This window comes from Buteo buteo, chromosome 1 (assembly GCF_964188355.1).
Source record: "Buteo buteo chromosome 1, bButBut1.hap1.1, whole genome shotgun sequence".
NCBI classification, from domain to species: domain Eukaryota; kingdom Metazoa; phylum Chordata; class Aves; order Accipitriformes; family Accipitridae; genus Buteo; species Buteo buteo.
This window is the reverse complement of record NC_134171.1, coordinates 68,107,385-68,130,308: the sequence shown is the minus strand read 5'-3', so window position 1 is coordinate 68,130,308 and position 22,924 is coordinate 68,107,385. Positions and strand designations below refer to the sequence as shown.

The following is a 22,924-nucleotide window of genomic DNA, read 5'->3' as shown; positions in this document are numbered from 1 at the left end:
TTCTCATATAACATAGTAAACACCATAGAAGGCTTTACATATTTATGTCCCTCATGCACTGTACCTACACTAAACAAGCCATTTAGTTTTCTTTTTTACAAAAATACACCAGGCCACTTTATAAAGATTTAGCATAGCACTACAGAAAATATGGGAAATGTGCTATGATTTATTAGCCAATTAAATGCATAATTACTGATTTATCCTTCAAATTACATATGAAAAGCCCTATTGTTGTAAGCTGAAATGAAATTTTTAGTGTATGATTATTAGCAATACTGAAAACTTTCAAAGAAAATGTTCAGCTTAGTGTGTACACACACACAGAGATAGAGAGGAAGATAATAAAAACTTTTTACCTGCAAAAATTAAAGTATATATGTGGAAAAAATCATGATTATCAAGACATGATGAGAGTTAAAATTGAATGGTTGCGTATTTGACACAACTGTATCTGTTTCTGCCCCAAAATTGAAAGTTAAGATGTGGATAAAATATTTTCCTCGACATTGGAAGACTAGAAATACTAAAATGTAAAAGGTTCTTAAAATCAATTTGTGTTAATTTATTTTTTTTAGTATTGCAATTATCTTATTGGTCCTGAGCAGAGGATATATGTAAGAAAATCAGTATCACGCTCTATGCACAAAAGGAAAAGTAGAGGTGCTTGTAGAGAAGAGATTCCTTAAAAGCTTCTGACTCAGTTATGGACAGAAATTTCACCAGCTGCCTTGTGTTTCAGTGTTTGTTTTGCAGTCATTTCACTGCCACTAGACAATAACATTACAATGTTATCAAAACAATAGTATTTAGTTCTGCACAAAACTTGTGTGGGCAATACGAAAGAACACAGCAAAAAAACTTCAAAAGGGGCAAAGACTAGGAACTTTCAGAATTACCAGGAACAGAAAGTGATGGTGGGTGCCTAACCATGTAAATCCAGCAGAATATGGTATCCTCTGTCAGGCTGTCTGACCAGTAACTGCTATCTTGGGAGCGGGAAAGAGGGAGGGAGGAAAAAAAGATGGAGACCTCCATTCCTTCAGCAAGTTTGCACAAGCAAACCAGGAGGAGGAAGGAGAGGGGCTACACTGCCAGCCCCCAAAAGCCACAATTCATTCTTCCCAGTTATGCAAGAGCTGAGTGTTGAAAATCATTATCAGAAATTCTGGACCTCAAAATATAGTGTAATTTTTATTTGCCTAGGAAGATTTGAGGCTTCAGAGTTCACATTTTCAACCTTTTACCTACAGAATTAGAAAATTGCTTTAAAACTTAATAAATGATAAAAGCTTACTGCAAACTAACAATTTCAAGAGCAACAGCTTAAGGAAAACCATGGCAAAATCTAAAGTGAGAAAGACTGGTTTATGGGAGATTAAAAATGGAAAAACCTCAAAGAAAAAGTTTACTGGAAACTACAAGTAAAAAGGGATTGTAGACTAACTTCACTATATAACCTAAAGATCCTTCTACATAAAACAACGGGGGGTTCACATTATATTGAGACGTACACTAACAAGCATTTTCAAAGACCTTACAGCTGCTGGACCACTCAAAGGAAACAAGCTGTTTAATACACCTAGTAAAAAGCACGTAATTAATAAAAATATGAAAACAAGCAACTAAGTTTACATTAAGCCTTACGTTAATCTCGGCACACGCAGGGGTATAAAATGCAAATACTACCAATAGTTAGAATTCAAAAACTTGTTTCTGTTATAAAGGACTTCATTAATTCCATACGTATAGCAAGCCTCTCCTTTTTTAAGACCTAAATCCCAAAGGTCCCAAAGACTTCCTCCTTTAGAAAATTTCTAAGTTTGGACTTTGGCAAAACAAAGCCAAAACTATGACATACAGTCATTTTTTTCCAACTGCACAAAATAACTCCACATCCCTCTGATTAGACACATCATAATGACTAATACATGTAAGGAGCAAAATTACTGGAAGAAACTAAAGTATAATTTACACACAAACAAAAATATCCATAATATCCATCATACAAGTAAAAAAACCTGAGAAACAAAAAAAATACCACAACAAAGGAAAATTCAAGTACCAGTACACATCTAGTTGTAAAACCGCTGAGAATGATTTGCTGGTTTAAAGCTTATGTGCTGAGTTCAGCTTATGTAAGAACCATAAGGGCTTAACATACTGAATTCAGATTTGATTTTTAACTATTTTCCCTAAGGAAATAAGCCTTAGGTGCGAAGTTCCTTGTCAGTTCACCTGTTTGTCCATTCCTCCCTTGGCAACATGGAAATCTCTGGCTTATTTCAAGCAGATTTAAAAGATGGGAAAAAGTCTCAAAGATAATTCCATTTGTACAGCTTTTCAGAAAATCCATGGTCAGACACAGGCAAGAGGGCTAAACAGATACTCCCACCAAGGGAAAGCCAGGCAGTACATATCCTTAATATCCATGTGGTTGTATCTGGTGAGGCAGCACATGCACGCTGGCCAGTTCATTGGCAGCCACCAAAAGCGGTGGTGCTTCTTCGGTTGCCGTGTCATAAGGAATTTTGGGGAGAACCTGAAGTTACCGCTAAGGATGAAGGGGAAGAAGCAAAGGACACACACACATAGGAAACCAGGTTTCAGCAGTCCCGCTGCTCATTGAACAACTGGTTACTTTCTCCAGGTAAGTGCTTTGACAATGAACTTCCATAATGAAACAGATCTTATGTTAAAAAGAAGAAGTTGTAACAGTAATTTCCAATTCTGTTTTGAGAAAAGTATGAGATAAGGTTGGAGTTCTTCAGAACACATACTCAGCAGGAGGAGGCCCTTTTAAAGTTGCTTATTAAAAAATATGTGTATCTGTTTCTTTAGTACTTATTTTTAAGTACTTGATCATACAAAATAATTTTTAGTGTCTTTTTAAATGTATTTTATACAGATGTCCATTATTCTGACTTAAAAAAAGAATGTAAATTAAGTTCAACCCAACAAATTACATGCAAGTGTTAATACTAGAGTTAGCAAAGTACAGTGACATATTTTATAGTTTACTGTGTATTACAGCTTTCACCTTCCTAAGTAGCTACATAACCTGAAAATGTTCAATATTTTTAAGTAAGTAAAAAGAATATGGCCATAGATGCTAAAATCATAGACTTTTAAAAACATGATGATTCAAGGATTTTGGTAGGTAAAACTAAACTACAGAAAAATCTTTACATGTTCCTTCAAACACTGAGCAGAAATCAACTTTCTCTCTCTGTATTCTCACAACCCACATGTGTCACTTCAAATTCCAAATCCAGATTTCGGAGAGGACGTGCATGTTTTTGGGACTGCTACAGTACGCTAGGAAGCTACTGTTCCTATGTATACTTAATATGAACCAGTCCCTGAAACACTAACTGAACATAAATTAAAAATTTTGTCATTAATTTTATTTTACTCTGGAATCTCCACTATTGAGAACAATGGGTACGAAGCAGAAATCCACTATACATTTTTACATTGCTTTGTGAAATTTGGCATCCATCAGTGTCATATAAAACACATTAAAAAAGCAGCACTACCAGTTTTAGCACAAATATTTAAAGTAGTTCAGTATAAACTTTATGTCCAAATAAAGTCTACTAATATCCAGCAAGCAGTGGTGCAGCTGCATTAGCTCATGTAATGTTTCACACATGGAAACCAAGATGCAAGATTACCTCATTTATGGTAACACTCATAAACTACACAGTACACAGTAAACATGTCTACCCAGCAAATTAAAATATCACTGCACTATGCAGCAGCTGAAGCTATCCAGAACCTGTTTATAATCCAATAGAAACAGAAATTTGTCTTCAGTTCTAGAAACAGGGGGGAGGGGGGGAATCAAAGTCTAAGTAAAATAAACTGCACTGCAAGTGTCACTTGCCCCAAGACTTCCTGCTTCCCACAAAAGACATGCACCCATTCTGGAGATCAAAGGTCATAGCTTTACAATAGAATACATTGTAAATAGGTTTAAAATAATTGAATACAACTGCAAACCAAGGACTCATTTATAGCTTGCTAGGAAAAAAAAATAGCTGTTTTAAGTCATTCCAGTATATGAACTGAAACCTGCATTATAAAACTGCATCTGCTTCAAAACTACCAGATCACCACCTGCATACCAGTTGGATTTGGTCATTCCACAGCCATCTAAATAATGAAATGCCTTTGAGTAAATTACATGCCACCACTGTTTTGATTATCCTCCGCAATGTCTGGAGGAGCACTAAAACCAGCCATACCTGCTGCCAAGAGGCTGGGTGCTCAGCAGCTTTCCCAGGACCCGAATCTCGCTCCTAGAGAAGTAACAACCACTTCTCCTTTCTGTAACAGCAAGCGTCGATGCAAGTGCTGTAAATATTCACCTGCAAGATGATTTATTTCTCCTGCTCCGCTAATCAAACCGTGTTTACGTCTTACACAGCTGCCTAGTGGCTCAGGGCCTGGGATGGTGACTGCCTAACCGGGGCGGTGGCTCATCTTCCATTCTGATGGCTTGCAAGATCCAGGTTTATGCACCCCAAACAAATGGGCATTTAGCCAGTGCCCGGAGGCACTGCCAGCATGTCACGTATGTAAGTACGAAACCTGAAGTTAGGGACGTACTTACTAGTCATTCATATCTTCCTTCTCTTCCGCCTTTTTTTTTTTTTTAATCTATCTCATCATTTGCTAAGGGAGTAAAGCTATCAAACATAGAGGTAACCACATATTCCTCCCCAATTTGATAGACTCATTTTTATTCAGGAACAGAAAAAGGCCTCACTTCTGGGCTGAAACAACTCAAAAATTGTTCAGAAAATCAACACGCACAACACATACCTTAAAATTTATTATAGCTATTTTTGCAGACCACAGACTCATTCACAATTTACAATCAGCACTATTTTTCAACCAAGCAAAGCAACTATGTCATACAGGTCCACATTCAGTATCAACAAGTAAAATGTTTAGAATTATGATGGTTCATAAAAGCTCCTATAGCTCTTTACATGTCCAAAACCCTGCATGAGTTTTAATGGGATAATCCTGTGAAAACAAACTATCACCTGAAAGTTATGTTTACTAGGGTTTATCTGGCATGCAATCTGTCCCATAGTAGTAAAGCTCAAATACCCTCCTTCAGGGCATAATAAATTTGGAGGTTTGTTGGGATTTGTTAATATATTTGCTATCTCACCAGGATTAAAGGCAGGAAATAATTCCATGATATTTACTTATCTCTGCTGTTAACCTTAGCTACCTCTATTAGACTAGCAATTATACCACTACAAAACCATAATCACTAGTCACAGCAAAAAGACAGTTCATCACAAGACTGAATTGATGCTCATTTTAACAATGACACATGAACAATTAACTACTGCCACTTCCTTAAATCAGTGGGTTTCAACCTGTGGTTTGCAGATGCCTTTGGTCTCTGGACTACTTCTAAGAGACCACAAAGGGTAATTAAGGAAAGTCTTAGCTTACTGTCAGTCGGCTTAAATTTGCTATAGAGGAATATGTACCTTCAATGGAAAATTTTATGGGGTCCCAGAAAAAAAAATGCTGGAAAGTCACTGCCACAGATCTTTTCTTATGCAGCAGAAACAGACCTTGGATTTTTTACAATAGTTTTGACCTCTCAACTGCTGCAGGTGAAGAGTTTTCCCAACAAAACCAAAAGTCTGAAATGATCAGGAATTCCAGGGTAATGTGATTTCTGGTGGAACATTCAACCTTGTAGGTAGGGTCTGGCAGATTCATCATCTTTTTTTCAATTCCTCTGTTCTGGCAGTGTTGGTGGCTGTTAATAGAAGCCTACAGAATACTTCCATGCAATAAAATAGATTTCATCCAAGAAAACATGTAACTGACAGCATAAGCCTCAGAGTACCCTCTTTTGCCCTGTTGCACATAACTTATTCTGAGTGATAAATTCCAGATTTTTCTTGGAAAAATCAAAATCCTTTATGTAGACTACTACAAAACAACCATCCACTCACACCTAAAAGGAATTTCTGGTCTCTCTTGAAATTTCTGAAAACATGTAACCAATTCTTTCCTACCTCATTCCATCAAAACAAACAAACCTCACATACTCTGTAAGAAAAAAAAAAAATCTACGAAGCCATATTTACGTATGTTTTCTTGTATGTCTAACCCACTACAGAAAAAGCGTAAGCATATTGAGTACTTCACCTTAGTTTAAGAGCCAGACATAGGAAATGTCATGTCTAAGAGAAAATGTGACTTTTAAATCCTCAGAAATATAACATCTTTGTCAATTTTTTGGCAATGCACTTTGTTAGCACATTGGCCTTCAGAGCAATCTTCCCTGTCCCTACCATTTCATGGAATGCCAAATAATCATACTGGACATAGATAAACAAATCGGTATCTTCATGTAAACAAAAAGTAAATAATATTGAAAATCCAGAGTCCATTTATTTGTGTCATGGAAAGACTCATAAGACCTTTATCAGAGCCCCTCAGTCTTTTGCACATTGGGACCCCATAAAACAACAGAAAAGAATTTCATGTCTCCATTTCTGCAAAGAGAGTGGTTACGTTATTTGTCAAGATATTTAAAAGAGAAAAGACTTTTGCATTGAACTCAACTTTTCTGGCAAAGCTGGATTTCATCCCTGCTATAGGACTGCCATCTAATTCTAACTACACTAACCTTTTCACAAGTACTCATTAATCAATCTATATTTTGGGAGGTATCTAATTTGATACCAAGGTTTCTCAAACTGTGGTTAGTTCCATGATTATTTTCACCATATTTCATGGTCAAGGTAAGATTTGTTGAGGTTTTAGCTGCAATACTGACCTAGGCGGTTTCTGCCCTCTCGCACTATTTCTAGCCACTCACTCTTGATACCCAGTTATACAAACACAACTATTTGTTGGGCTGAATGGCAAAGCAAATGAGAACTGACCCAAAATAAAACCAACATTTTGTCTTTTCTTTCAGAATTTACAGAATGCTTAATACTCTGAAAAATGCCACCTCCTAATACTTTCAAAATAGACACCCATGATTAGTAGGGTTGATAGATCATCATCTTTAGCCTCCTCTGCATTTATAAAATACAAATAATACAATTTCCTCATCACATGAGGGTCATGTAAACTTACTAATTTTTGTGGATGATTCAGCTACTACAGAGTGAATATTAAAGAAAAGGCCATGTAGGATGCTGTTTTCAGAATAGGGTTCAAAGAATGTGCAATAAGTAGGGTTTGGAGCTATACAAATGTAACAGCATGGAGAAAAAAAAACACTGAGTAACTTATTATGTGAGCCTGGTTCATCTTGCAGACTGAATACAGCCACCAGAAAAATAACAGCATGTGATCATTTAGTTAGAGGCTACGTGTTAAGGCATAAGCTAAAGGGAAATGTATCCATGGGATACAGGTATAGTTTCATTTTTGCTTTTCAAGTACTTCAAGTCCACGAACATATTCCATAAAGCCTACAAAGAGAGAAAAAAAGGACCGCTTCAGCTGTATGACATAGTGTATGAACATGTGTCTATGCAATCTGCAGTTTATTTCTAAACTCATTAAAAAACACAAAGCAGTAGGTGGTGCAGAATCATAGTTCTGAAAGAATTCACAATCAAAATACCCTTTCTTAATGTTTTCCTATCGCTGGCTTTGTGGAAGGCCCCTTCAGCTACCAAAGCAAACAACTGAATGATGTGAATTCAGACATGTAATGACTGTAAGGTCAGCACATGACCACTAAGCATTCATGACCCCAAATTAAGAGGCATTACCCTCTATCTACTAATCCTTGGGTCACAAATGTACAGCCTACTCCAAGAACATTAAAAATTCCTGAAATTTGCTTACACCCCACTGCTTGAAAGATAGAAAGCTAACATGCATGAAGTGATCAGATAAGTGAAAGGGGCAGTTCTGTTCTCAAACACTATCTTAAAAATGCCATGTCTTTCAGTCGCCTTTTTTGTTAATGAAGCCCACCATGATTTTATATTGAAGTATTATAGAAATACAACCATCTTCTGAAAGTAAGAGTTTTAATTTCACAGATCCTAACATTTTTAATCCAAAATAGAATTTTAAAGGACAATGAAAAAAGAGGCTACATTCATCTTAGTAGTAAATGCATTCAGAAGGTATTACTAGTATAAGCACGCTACATGGGATCCACAAACTAAGTTCTAATTTTGGCAGGGTGGCTTGAGTTTTTAAACTATGTAAGACTATATGTTTATCACTTTTAGTGTTTTCACATCATGTAGAACATGTAAGAGGCTGCAACAGTCATTCTGTTGGTAAGATTACATAAATGTTTTTACTGAGAATAAAATTCCAGCTTTTTAGGCCATCATGACACATTTTATGTCCAAAATTTACTTGTTAAAATTAATAGCAGCATTTACATTTTTCATACTTATTTGTTAAAAAAATTATACAGTTTTTAAAAGAAGACACTTCAGGAATGAGTCCTTTGTGGAGACCAAAGGAGTTGTGTTAATCTTCTAGCTGACACCAGATCTCACTACACACTTCATACCTAATATATGAACCTAAGATTTCAGGAAGATATCAAATAGATTTCATTTTAGGTTCCTGAATTAGGATCTCTATGTAATCACCGGAGATTTTAAAGCTGTCTTCATTTATCAATCCCTCCCATATCCCTGTCATTTTTGTATTTACAGAGAGTAACACGAAAGCCCCAGAAGAACTGAACAGATCTGGCCACTCTGTTAATTCCTCAGTGTAGGTTCTCATTAGTTTCTTGTGAAATTCTCTGCTTCTCTGACTGTATCACAGATTTCTGTCACTAAGCTCCTCTTTCACTATTCATGTGCCACCACCTTCTCTAGTCTCTTTGCAGAAAGTGATCTTTTGACTGGAAAACCCCGATATGTAGTACTTCATGGCAGTTCATAACTGTCTCCTGGCAAACATAAATTCTGGAGACTACTTTAGTTGGTTTTTTACCTTACTTACTCTCTCGCTTCTCATAATGCCCTAAACTTCATGAAAAAAAGGAGCAGGAAAAAGGGGAATCTTTCAGTCAAAGATATGTGAATAAGAAAGAAGCATCCATCTCTAGGAAACCGCATGGCTCACTTTGGGGAATACCAATGGAATACATTCCTTACCTTCCTCCTGCATTGGGACTTACTCTTGTTAGGGAAGTGAGAAAACTGACATATAACAGAGATGGCCATCTGGCAGACCATGGCGAGACCCAGCTTGCCAGGCGGTTTTATCTGATCCTCTAGCATGCCTGCCCATCACCAGCTCAACCAAACTGAGGATAATGTTTATATATGCTGCAGCAGAAAGGCGTATAAATCAAATCAAAAGCAGCAGGATTTATAGTATCGGATATAAAATTGAGCTAACATGACGGTGTTGATCTAGCCAGAAATAAAATTGACCCCCGAGTACATGGAATTAACTCATTTCTAGTGCACAGCCCAGCTCACGGCAGTCTTCTATATAACCACAATATCAAAGTGGTAGCTAAAACAACGCAAGACAGCACACTACTTACACCTTGTGTACAAGGGCCTATAAATGGGTCATAATCAGGTTAGATGACATGTCCCATGGGAGGAATCTCAATGCAAAGCAAAATTTTCCATTGAGTGGTCACCCATGGTTACAACAATAAAAGCAGAACTTCTCACTATATTTGGGAGAGAAAAATCCAAACCCAAAATAATTAATCTGAATAGTGCTCTCTTCTAAACTTATTCTAAACCACTAATGCATACAGCGCAAACTGCAGCTTGGACAGAGTTCAAGAAACACGTGTAACGCCAGAGAGGAACACAATCTGCTAAAAATCTGAGAATGGCTTGGATCTATCCACACCAGCAGTAAAACTAGGCTTAAAAAAGCTCTGGATGTGAGCTATGTTTGTATGCAGCTTTGGAATGGATTTTAAGCATAGCGTAATTCTGCTGTATACACAGCCCAAGCGTGTGCCTGCATGATGTGCTTGCATCAGTCTGAAGGGAGGATATTGACAGTGCAAACATCCAAGTCCACTGCAGTATGGCTAGTTCATGTGCTTTTAGTACCTTAAAGAAAGGTTTAATAAATTAACTGACTACAAATCAAATAGCCCTATCAGAATATGCAACAAAATTTAATTATTAGTTTATTTATATTAGTTTAGGCAAAATATATTAAAACCCTGTTATTAAAAAACTAATTCTGTGATTTATTATGAAAGCAGAGAACACTCCAGCAACTCTTGGAGCATGCTCTCACCATCTTCCATTCCTAATCCTCATTACAAAGTTCTTATTCTGCCTCAGAAAGCAGATGGCAAGAGATAATGTCAGTAACAATTAGGAGGCTTCACTGCCCTTAAGGACTCTTCTGCTATACACTTGTAATTTTTTTTTCAAAGATTTTTAGAAACAGGATACTTTGCACTATTTTATTCTAGGTATACTGTCTGGAACATCCACAAAACAATTACAAAAGTTTTGTTTTGTTGTTGGGGGGTTTTTCCATTAAACAATGGAGAATGTTGTATTTTTTATTAATTAAAAATAAAGACATTATAAATGAAACATCCAACATTACTTTCTTTCTACACATTGCAAAACTAAAACTGCTTGAGTTTCCTAATATTTTTAATCAACCTCCTCTAAACTACTTGCATGTTGCTCCACCTTTCATGTTTTTATGAGCTGAGTTCAACTCTCACTAACAACTAACTTGGATCAGATCCAAAATTTCTTCTTAAACTGTGGCGTAGAGAAATCCTACCTATTTGGACAAGGACAAACACAAAGACCCTCACAAGAGTACATATTATGCTACTTTATCTATGCAGAATTTTGTCTGCTTATGACCTATCTGAATGTCAATTATATTTTTGCTATTATTAATACCTTTAATCTTGCTTTACAAGCTGTTGCTTTTTATTAAAAATGCTAGTCTACCTAAATAAAATCCAAAGAGAAAATAAAATTTCAGAATGAAAAGAAAAAAAAATGCTGAGGGATAGATAGATTTCATATAATTAATATGTTGGAGATTCATTTTGAAACTTTAGTATTTAAGATGGAGAAAAGAAAATTACTTCCAAAAGGAAGTAAGCCAGGCTAGCTTGGTTCTAGAGCCTCCTTTGAGTTACCTAAACCTTATTGTTCTATAGAGATACCATCCAATATCCTCCTACAAAGCAGGTACAGTAGTGGAAGATACACCTGCCCTCTGTTGCTTGTTAAAGGTCCCTTCTGCCAAAAGCTACTACACCTCAGATCTGCTACAGGCACTAGCAAATGAGGACTCCCTTACATATTTCAGTCAAACTGAACCAAGCTAGACAGCTGAAACATTTTTTAACTAGTTAAACTAACCTCAAAAGAATCAGGTGAGCACAAGCATGAGAAATTCTAGCTCTGGTGTTTTTACTAACAGTCCTCTACTTCAGAGGGAACTTTCATGCTTCAAAAGCAGAACAATTATATTGGTTTAAATTGCAGAGTATACAGTATTTGTAGCTATTAGAGAATGAAATAAGGAAATTAAAACTGGTCTTTTATTGGATTTGGTTCTGTAGCTGACTATATAGCTCACAAATTTTACTAATGCAGTTCAATAGATCAGCAAGTAAGTACTTAAAGGGGTACCTTGCAGCTAGCATGTGTACCCTTTTAACTAATAAAGATTGAGAGTAAAAATTACAACCCAAGAGATTTGGGTTTGCTTGAATTGCTTCAAAAAGAGAAACTGGAAAAGGAATTCACAGTCCTTGATTATTTAAGGGTGGAGCAACCATCTGACCAAAGGAACCGACTGCCCAGTACATTACTGGAGCGAGCATGACCTTGATTGTCAAAGCCTGCATTTGTTTTGCTAAATACATTCTCCTGCTTGACTGATGGGCTATAGTTTGGCCTCTCCGTAAACCAAAAGGGCTACACCTGAACTTCCAATTAAAGGGTAACAACTGGCAGATGTGAGGGAACATCTAGCAGGAGGTTGATGCTGAGCAGATGGGCTAGGGTGCAGCAACCTTTTCGATCAGTTTCCACCCACTGCTTCGCAAAAGCGCATAATCATCACGGGGCTGACACTACGCTCCTCAAGCAGCAGTACAATACTCCCTGCAGAGCGCTGTGCTGCTATAGTTAAACTAATATCAGAGACAGCTAACTAGAGCTTGTCTAGCTCTACAAGTCCACACCGCTGACTGTGGTTTAATGAGATACCAACTTTGACAGGGAAAAGAGTTTAAGAGATTTCCACTCGGAAATGTTTGTACTTGCACTGCATTGCAGCTAACTATGCCGTTATTTGTGCCAATGCCACCACTAGTGGAGCAGTATTGTAAATCAGGTCATTAAAATAATAACCTGGGTTAGAAACAAGGCTTTTTCATATCTCTTCAGAGATCTAGTTTGAAGTACAGCCTCACAAACATTGATTCCTGAACAAAGACACAGATGGGGAAATGTGGTGAGGGACAGGAAGAAGAGATGGGGGACTTACCTTAGCTACACCCCTGCAAGTCCCCTGTGTTTTGGAACTATGTCTTCAGATTTTCCTTCCTATAAAGCCAGAAGATCTGTTGTACAGGACTAAAGCATCGTTAATTTGATATGGTTAAGAAAAAGATACTTCTCTTCATTAGAGCAAGAAGTGGTGGGGTACTGTTTCTCTCATGAAACTCTCACATATTCCTCTAGAGCTTGTCTTAACCACTGAACGTAAGATCTTGTATTTCATATTACATATTTTGTACTGCCTAACAAACTAGCTATCTTTTTATTATAAACATCCACAGTCCCTTTCTGGTTCCTATCGTTACTCTTAATGTTCCTGAGTCTAATTACACACTCTGAAAAATATTACCTTGTAGCAAATTTTAATTTTTCATTTCATGAACAACCTTTACATCCTTATGTTATGAAACAGAGAATGTCATTTCCTGATGCATCTCCTCAGTACTATTCAGTACACTGTATGCTTTTATTATGCTGTTTCTTATTCTCCTCTCTTCTCTTCTAGGAAGAAGAAACTCTTTCTCCTCATATGAGAATTTTTCGTACCTCCGTATCATTGTCATAAGCTTTCTCTGTACCCCAGATGGTTTTAGCAACATTACTGTTCCTCATCCCAGGCTTTCAAAAAGTGGAGTCTTGCCAGGGAAAAGCACTGAAAGCAAAGCCTCAGCTGACTTTTTTTGTATCCTTCCATGTAGGGCACAGATGGCCATGTTTTCTCAACCCCTCCCCTACTTCAGCTGAAGACCACAAATTCTCAGTTTATTTCTCCACAGCTCCACATACACAAATGTTATCAAAATCTCCCTTTCTTTTCCAGCACTTAGGATGGAAACTTCTCTACATGCTGACTGTATTACAAATACTGTATTTAGAAGAAACTACCCATCAAATTCAAATTTAGCAGCATATTTTCACATATGATCTATAAATAAACTTTAGACAGCACTGAAACAAATTCAACACCACCATACCCTACCAGGTCTCTCACCAGTACATTCTGTTGTATGGAAGTCCTGACCATCAATAGTTTACCTTACAGGAGGAGTAAGTCACAATATTTCTTTGCAAAGCAATGTTCAATCACAGACTGTAACTCTCAGTAAACTGAGTAAGGAACTGCCATCACTTTCAAACTTTTTTTCCTCCTTTACCCTTGTGATGCAATTTTTCCACGTTAATCACAATTCTTAATACATTTTCAACAGTATCCCTCAGAATACCGTTTACAGGGAGTGCCCAGGCACAGCATTCGGAGAACAGGCAAACAGAAGACAGACAGATTTAGTGAACACCTGTTAAATGGGGCAATGGCTCCAGCACAATTGTTTCCCACTTCATTTCACACAGTAATAACTTTAATGTCCTCCATGGACTCGCTTTCAAACACCAGTTCTACAACATCAAACAACAAAAGAGCTGAAAGCAAATTTAATTGTCTAGATTGCTTCCAATCAACTTTTTTGGATAAAAGCAAGTTTACTCACCTTAGTTTTCCTTTTTTTTTTTTAAACTGTATATGCTCAAACTGTGTTATCATTTGGCTTTTTATAGTCTTTCCCAACAGCATATCATTCTCCTCCATGTTTTAATATTTATCTTGGCTATGATAAATCCTCTTACCCTATTAGAAAATCTGCATCTCTCATAGCTCTCTTGAATGTCCATAGTTTTAGTTTAGGCTTTGTTGCCTTTTGACTCGTCTACATCCATCCTGGCTTTTTTCACTACTTAACCTCTTTTTTATTTCATTTTGCTCTCATTTAAAATATTTGTACTTTTCAGTTTTTCTCCTGCTCACTTTGTTTAGCCTCAGACTTCACTAAGATAGATGCATTACAGGTAATTATGTAGTGTCATAATGATTAGCAAGTAATTTAAACTAGTCTTAGAATGTGATAGGCTGGTTTTTTTTTTTTAAATATGAGAGAATTACACTAGAATTATTTAATACCTTGAATTTTTTGAATTATGAAGATTGGCAAATTTTGATCCCAGCTTCTCTAATTTATTTTCTTTTCCATAATAGCAAAGACAGACAGACTGCCTAGGATATCACATTCCATGATTCCATTAAGCTTTCTTTATCCAGAAAGACTGGCATCTATCACACTTTCAGAAATTATTTAAATGCCAGCATATGTGTGGACTTTTTTTTTTTTTTAATTTTACTTTGCTTACAGTCTTGAAGTCCAGAGTTTAGTTGTAATTTCAATAAAATAACTTGTATGCAGAGTTTAAAGAGATGGTAGGAATCACAAACAATATGCAATGAAGGTATTATTATGGAAAGAATAGATTTTACAAACTCTGCTTTCCCTTCCTATTTACATATCTGGATTGGATATAAATGAGATCAATGCTTTTGGCTAAGAAATGATGATACACTACCTAGGTTACTGTTTTCATTGAAAAGGCAACAAGAAAGTTTCTTTACATCATCATGTTTGCTTTTTACTACATATTCACTTTGTCCTACAGATGCACCTCTCCAATGTATTCCATCATATATTATTCAAACCCCATCTTCCAATATTAGCATATTTTGATGTGTTATGAAACCAAAACTGAATGCTTTCAGCATTCTTAAGACAAGTTCTATTCAAAAGCATGGCTCAAGTTCACTTTTCATTACCTTCCTCATATTCTTGAATATATTTGACTTTCTTTGTATACTAGTCTCCTTTACAAATTAAATCAATAAAAATTCTTACCTGAAAATTAGTAAAACCAATATTCCAACAGAATTGGATTTAAATATAAATTAATTTCTGGCCATATTTCTTAGATGGCACTTCAATAAAAATAAGTTATTCTTATACACAGAGTCAATTGTACACACAGAAAAATTAGTCTACTTTTGTTTATTTCCAGATTTTCAGAATCCTTTCTAATAGGCCATATATCACATTCCTTTACAAATATGTCTTCTCTACTTTCCAAAAATGTCTTATATTGAATTATCCCTTTATTTTCCCTCTAGAATACCCACAGATTAGGTTTTCACTTGCACTGATTTCACCTAAGTGCGGTTATGCTGGCATTACTAATGTTATTCTAGACTTATCTTCATATGAGATCTGAATAAGGTGCTTAAAAATATGTAATGAAGGTCTGATTCCCCTCCCTTTCTATGCTAATAATCAGATCTGTACATGAAGTAATTAAATCAAAAGACTGCTTACAATTATCCAGTATTTCTCGATTCTAGCCTACACACAAGTATTTCTGTGTGAAAGACAATGAAGGTTCTAACTTTTAGGAAGTAATTCTAACAATGCAAAAAATCCTGCCGTGACAAACACAGATGATGAAATTGTTACACATGTGGCTGAGTTGGTAGGAAATGAGTGTAAGTGGTACAGTAACACAATTATACCAATAAACCACTTAGGTACAAACCAAACAGGTTTAAGCCAATGTTGGTATTCTACATGGAAAAATTGAAAGAGAAGATCAGACAATCACTAGAACTGCACACTGCAGTCATGGAAGCACTGTTAGAGGAAAAAAGAAATCCTGCTGCTTAAATTTACACACCATCCTACTTTTCTTCAACTGTTTAAGAGACTTTCTGTGCTCCACTGCCTGTTAAGTACCTAGATGATGCAGCCCCTGTGCTTCCCAGGACTGCCTTGTTTTCATAGATGAGGAAAAAAATTATTGTGTTAAACAATACCAAACTTTTAAATACACGAAGCCAGCAGACTGGATCTTTCACACCCAACTTTGCACAAGAATAATATTCCTGACAACTTTCCGGATTAGACTGTTAAATTTGTGAGAGCTCTATGAATGGAAATATTTTGCTTGATGCAAGGAACCTTACCTCCTGCACAAATCTTTTTCCATAGTCACAGCTTGAAAGCAACATAAAATGAATGCAGCATAGTGTTTTAAGATGCATTGTCAATAGTTATGATTAAACATATACCTATTTTAAACGCATTACACACACATGTGGCATAGAAATACAGGTATTTGCCAAGAAAAACAAAGTTATAGATTACTTTCCAACCTACTTTTTCTATTATAAATTTATGAAAATGATTTTTTTCTAAAAATTAAAATGCTTGTAGAGTTAACATGTATCCTCCTTTCAGAGGATATTGTATCAATTTTATATTGTATATAGATTATGATTTCCAAGGAAAAGCCACAAGAGATTACCAAACATCAGAAATAAAAATGGAAGTAACACTTCAATTGCATATATATTTCATGAAGTGAAGAGTTTGAAAGAACTGGTATCAAAACTCTTCTCCTTTTTCACCGTGATCCATCACCTCTCTTCTGGACAAACAGATATCTAACATGCCAACAGAACCATCTGGAAGAGCCCAAGTTGAGTGAAGAGTTCACAGAGCTAAGATTTTCCTTCTCCTCTATTCTACACTCAAATTCTGTAAACATTTCAGATCAGCTCGGATTGCCAGAAGCATCTTCATCATGCAGTGTACACAGATGAATCTGCTTTCTAGCTTTTAAAGACTACATTCAATCCTGCTTAAACTAGAATTCCAAAGTAGGTGCTGCACAAATAACAACTCTGATGTTGCTGGTTTTCATTTTAGCCTTTTTCCTGCTCTCTAAAGTTTTTATCATATTTAATGAGCAAACTATTACCAGCAATATACGACTAATAACCTAGCAAACTATTACTAGTAATCTGCACTTCTAAGCAGTTCATATCCACATAATTTTCTACAGCACCTGCTGTAACACCTTTGTAAATACACAGCTGTGGAACCAGGAAAAATACCATGGAGAGATTTTTCCGAGATAATACAAAAAATCCAGTACATTCCAAGTTACAGACACTGCCTTAACTGCTGTTTCAATATCTTTATTTGACTAATAGCAACAGTTTTAATTGAAAGTAGCATAATGTTCTTGAAACCAACTTTTGCTTTTTTCATCCATTCACTTTTCATGGATAGGAGAGAGTGAAGACTCACAAAAACTGCAGTTCTGAGTACTGTTGGTGTATTTAGTTGGTGGGGAATGTTGCTTTTTCAGTGTTTTTTTTGATGTAAGGTGGAGTAGCCTGTGCTAAAAAGTAATGCGCCATATCAACCGATAATGATCCTTTAATTCTCATTGTAGGTCTTTCTTACCAGCTGGTGGTTCTTAATGCTGATTCATTTTGCTCCACTAAATTTGTATTAGGGTGAACGGCTGGCCTACCCTTCCTCTCCATTTTACTTATCATGCCAGGATAAATTTTGTGTATAGTACCTTTATGTATTTAAGTATTTCATTTGTTTCAGAAAGCGTCCTAGCTTCCAATCACTACATTTTCAATTATTTGAAAATTGGATTTCAAAACTTTCAATCTAGCACAGTAATCTCATCATTTTTCTAATTTGTCTTGCATTTTCCCCAGCATTGAATCAAATGGATAAACAGCTAATCATGAAAGGACTAACTCTGCAATAAAGCACTTAAAATACTTAAATTGAGATATATGGTGGAAAGCTGTCTTGACAGACTTCAACAACTTTATTATCATTGAAGCAATCTAATTCTCAAAAAGCTTAGGCTCATCAAAGCTGTGTGAAATTTAGTTATTATCAGTTGATTAATAGTTTTAAATTAATTCTTACCTATTCAGACGTCCAACCTTCTATGACAGGACAAAATAGACCACTTCACTATTTAGAACAAACAGAACTGCCTTATTGGGATTTTTCACTATTCCTAACTATCAGTGGGAAGTATGAGACTTTTCTTTGGGTTGCACCTAGTCTTTGTGAATGTCTACTTTGTCATGCATGATAAGAAGGGCATTTAAAATTTCTATCAGCTTTAATGGGGTAATTATCACTAACTCCAACAAGTGAATTTAAATTTCTAAACCAGAAAACTATTCTAAAGGAGAGCAGCTAACATAACTAAGACTGTGAAGCCAACAAAAGATCCCAGAAAAATCTAAGTTTAAAAGGATATGTCTATTTCAGTGTCTCACAACTACTGCTATAGTTTTTGTTCAAGATTTCTGTACCCAAACAACATCTGAACATCTATCTCTTTATACTCTTCCCATTTCACTTCACATTTCTTTTTCCTATAGGTGTCTCAGAAGCATGGGAGAACCAAAAAATTGTTGGGTATTTTCTTTTTATTAGATATCAGATCAAGTTAGCATTCTCCCCTTTGCTCACCTACTAATGCCCTAAAGATATCATAACTTTGAAATAATGAAGTAAGGATGTAATAGTATGTTGCATTTGGGATTTTTCTGTGTTGTTGAGGGGGCGGGGAGAATTATAATTTTATCTCATTTAAAAGTTTGTGGGATTTTGACTTTTATTAAGCTAATACTATAATTCTTATTACACACACACACATATATATATAAAAAGACAGCATTATACATAACACAATTATTGTCAACTGCATCTGTATAAACTGAAAAATATTTTCAGATATCTTAGCAGTTATTCTATGGCACTAAATATAATACAGAACTTCAGAGGTTTATAATAAGGTTTCAGAACGGTAAAAAAACCCAGTCACTTTCCCATCAAACTGTAGATGGTCTCAGAGAAAAATATCCTACCCTCCCCCAATTGATTTGTGCTATTATAAAATATTGTGCTATCACAAACTAATACAAAGTACCAACTATACGCAGTAGCAATACATGCATTGTACACTTCTTTGTATTGCTTAGAATGACATCCTGATGCTATCATTTAGCTCATCATGACATTCCATCAATCAAAACCCAGTTTTAATTATACACCATTCTGCTTTTTCTCTCAGAGCAAACACAGAGGACATGCAACGACCTATTTAAATTAAAATACATACTTTATAGAATTAAAAATAGTTGGGAATCACTTTTAAATCAGCTATCAGCCTGTCAATTAATGTTCTGAACCCCTGCTATTGACCCAGTACTGTACAAGCTGTTATTATGCACTGTCCTACATATCATCTGTTCCCCGTGCTGGTCTGTTCCAGAAAGACAGACAGCTGCAACAGTATATCCCTGTTCAACCTGAGGACCATCTGACTTTAATTGTAGCACACAGCTTGATGTGGGTCTGGTTATGAGAAGCCAAAGTATCACACTGTAATAATCTGGAAAAGGAGAAACCTGCCAACACAAGGCTGCAAACAGGGGCTTGGGCTGTCTGGCTGGCTGACGGGCTGCAGGAAATATGATTAATGAGCAAGGTATAATGATATCAGGAACCCAATTAGCACCACAAAAAGGTCACAGATCAAAGTAGTATGCATTTCATGAGCTCCAATCGTTGTATAGGATCTGTGGACTTAAAGAGGTAAACTGAAATGCAAAGGGAAAAAATATCTATGTGTGATAGCTTACAAAATGAGCACTTAAAATACTATAATCACTATTTTGTCTGAACCAGGAAGCAGTTAAGGAAATATTAACTGAAAGAATCAGCCCATGCCACATTCTAGCCAGCTTTTTTTTGATAGTATTTGTGAGGAACTGAGCTTTCAGCATTCTTCCTAAACACGCCGATTCTACTTAAAAATAAAAGGATGCTGATTTGATGCTGATTGCATCCAATCCACTACGTATTAACAAGAAAAAGCAATTTAATATTTGCATGTAATTTTCTCAGTTTTATTCCACTGCAAAAATGGCAGATTACAGAGGGCATCATCCATACCAGCACTAACATGGCCACCACCACCACTATAAGGTTAATCATGTCACACAGAAGCAGTTAACACAATTCATTAGCACAGAGGTTTAAATTTAATGCTACCTCTGTGACCAAAACTTGATATCTGAATTATAGCAGCAGTATCAGGGACCTACAGTGTCACCAAAAGGGATGACGTCTGCAACACTTTAATATACCGTCACTTGGTCAATTATTTCTTACCTTCATAATTAACTTAAGCCTAAAATAACTTCTGTTCTGTCCAATTATGCGATACTTGAAAATTGCATGTTCCTGTAAAAATTCTTTGTTTTGAAAAACTCTAATTTATGGCAACTTTTGCATGTTCTTTTAATACGACATTTGACAAGTTGTATGCAAGGTCTACTTTCACAACAGAAGTTATAAAGCCAAGCAGATTTCTAGCAAAGTCTTTTTGATTAAAATAGTTTCAAAAGTCACAATCGCTAATGAATAATTACTTGGGGGAAAATGTATATGAAAAGGAAACACTAATTATATTTAGGTAATAAATATGATATTTCAGTTTCATAAGAAATGCTGAGTGAAATTAAGGAAACTACAAAGTAATTTTAATCTTCATCATTCAAATATACAAAAATTAATGTACTGCTGTTTTCAGATTACTTTTTCTTGAAATGAAATTTTGGATATGTAACAAGCACTTCATTCTAGAGCGTTCTGAACTTTTTGGTTTCAGGATTTAACAAAATAAAGATGTGCTTATTGTAGATTGTACATAAAAAGAAAAAAATACATTTGGAATATGGAATGAGATCATTACTCTCTAATAGAAGACTTTAAAGGGATTTTACATTTTGTGCCCAAGAGTTTAACAATAATAATCAAAACGCAGCTGCTTCCTGCTGATGAAGCACTTTATCCTGAGAATATAGCACAAGTGAGAGATATCAAAGAGAGCTCCAAGAAAGGCAGACACTAGCAGCAAAGGCTTTGGGAAATGATGGAAGGATGAGGGAAGGGTAGGTCAGAGTGTACAGAGAGGTGAGGGTGAGAAAAACCTGGCACCAAGGCTAGAAATGAGGAAAAGAAAATTAAAAGCTAAAATCTTAGAAGAGGAGGAAGCAGGAGATGGAGATTAACTTCACTGTGGGGAATGCCAGATCCATAACTAATAGACTGAGAACGATATTTTATGCAAAAGCTAAAATACCCCAGTTGTGAGAGATCAAGGCCACAGGCTGCCTTTTGCAAGTCTGTTTAAGAACACAGCTTTTAATTTCTCAGGTTATCCTGAATCACCAACGCGTACCAAGCTCAAAAAGGTGTCAGGCTACCTCCCTAACCTATCAGCAACAACTGTAAGATCAAAAGTTGCGTTTGAATATGTTTTGCCAAGTAGTCCTGCTAAATGTTAGTGTATTTCATACCTTGTTTAAATAACATTTGCACATGCTTCTATACGAAACAAAACACTAAATTCACCTAACATAATTTGTGATTATTATGGGGCACCATACAATTGCCTGCAGAAATCTAGGCCAAATAACATTTCTGAAGACCATGGTATCATGTCACCAGCAAAAGTGCAGTGTAAAGCATTCTGATAACTTCTAAATCACAGATTGCTTCTGATGTGACTGTTCTGCAACTTTATGAATATGAGGTCTGATGTTCTGCCAACAATAGAACTTTCTCAATCCCCATTTTCTAATTTAGGAATATCAGGACATTACCAAGTCTAAGCCTGGTATCTGAAAAGTTTTTGAGAGTTTCCATGACTTAATTCAATATTTCCCTGTTAGCTGACTACCACATGAAAACTGCAGCTTCATTTTCCAAGTTTCATTAAAAAAAAGCTTCTCTAATATATTTATTTTAGAGTGCCACTGATGCAGAACCCTTTCATTTTGAGAACAGCCTAATGTAATAGCTTTGTGAATGTGCTGAAACACCAACAATGATACTGTAACAGCTCTTCCCTAATTCATAACACTGCCTGGAGGGCACAGTGAAGACAGGCAGTGCTAACAGCAGGATTTTCCAAAACGGGGAAGAGAATAGTGATACAGGTTTGGGGAATGAAGCAGGCAAAGGAGAATTCAGTTTTATTTTCTTGTAAAAAACTCTCTGAAAAATATCAGTTTAAGGCAAGACATGGAAGAGGTGAGAGAAGATTGAAAATGCAACCAACTTTCCTGAGGCATTCGCTGATCTTTGGAGTTAAATGCATACTAAAATTAAAATCAGAGTGAGAAATATTTCTATGATTCAACAAGCTTTTTCAAGTCTTCCGTAAAGTGATGATTTTATTAGCTCTTTAGAACCACAAGAGCTGACATACAAGTGGGATAAGATCTCCTGCGTATTTAGACCACACTCAAACTTTTTTGAGCAATTCTAAAAAATGAGCAGTACTATATGCCTTTTTTCTTCCCTAACTTGTAAATATAAAGTTACATTTCAGCCATAGTCCCATGTAAATTATAAATAGCTATATATTGCAAGCAAAGAGCCAAATCATTTCAGAAGAATCTTGCAAGATAAATGTTACTTGACAGACAATAGAATATAGCCGTCTTACCAGTCTGTTTATGCGAACAAATTCTTCTGGGGTTTTGGCCCATGGTGGAAGTTCAACATCAGACACAACTGTTCCATCATCCATCACTCCCAGATTGTAATTGTTGCTGTTGACAAATATCTCTGGGAGGTAATAGAATTCAGGAATCAATTCCTGTAGATAAATGAAAAACAATGCCTTGTTACAAATTC

General features: G+C 35.9%; 1 protein-coding gene across 2 annotated transcripts in view; it reads right to left on the bottom strand.

Moving 5' to 3' along the window:
- LRBA (LPS responsive beige-like anchor protein) overlaps positions 1–22,924 on the bottom strand; it is a 434,876-nt gene that overhangs the window by 77,369 nt on the left and 334,583 nt on the right. For both annotated transcript variants that reach the window (XM_075034981.1, XM_075034972.1), the window contains one exon: positions 22,734–22,886. In XM_075034981.1, the coding sequence (XP_074891082.1) occupies positions 22,734–22,886 (153 nt within the window). The remainder of the gene's footprint in view (positions 1–22,733; positions 22,887–22,924) is intronic.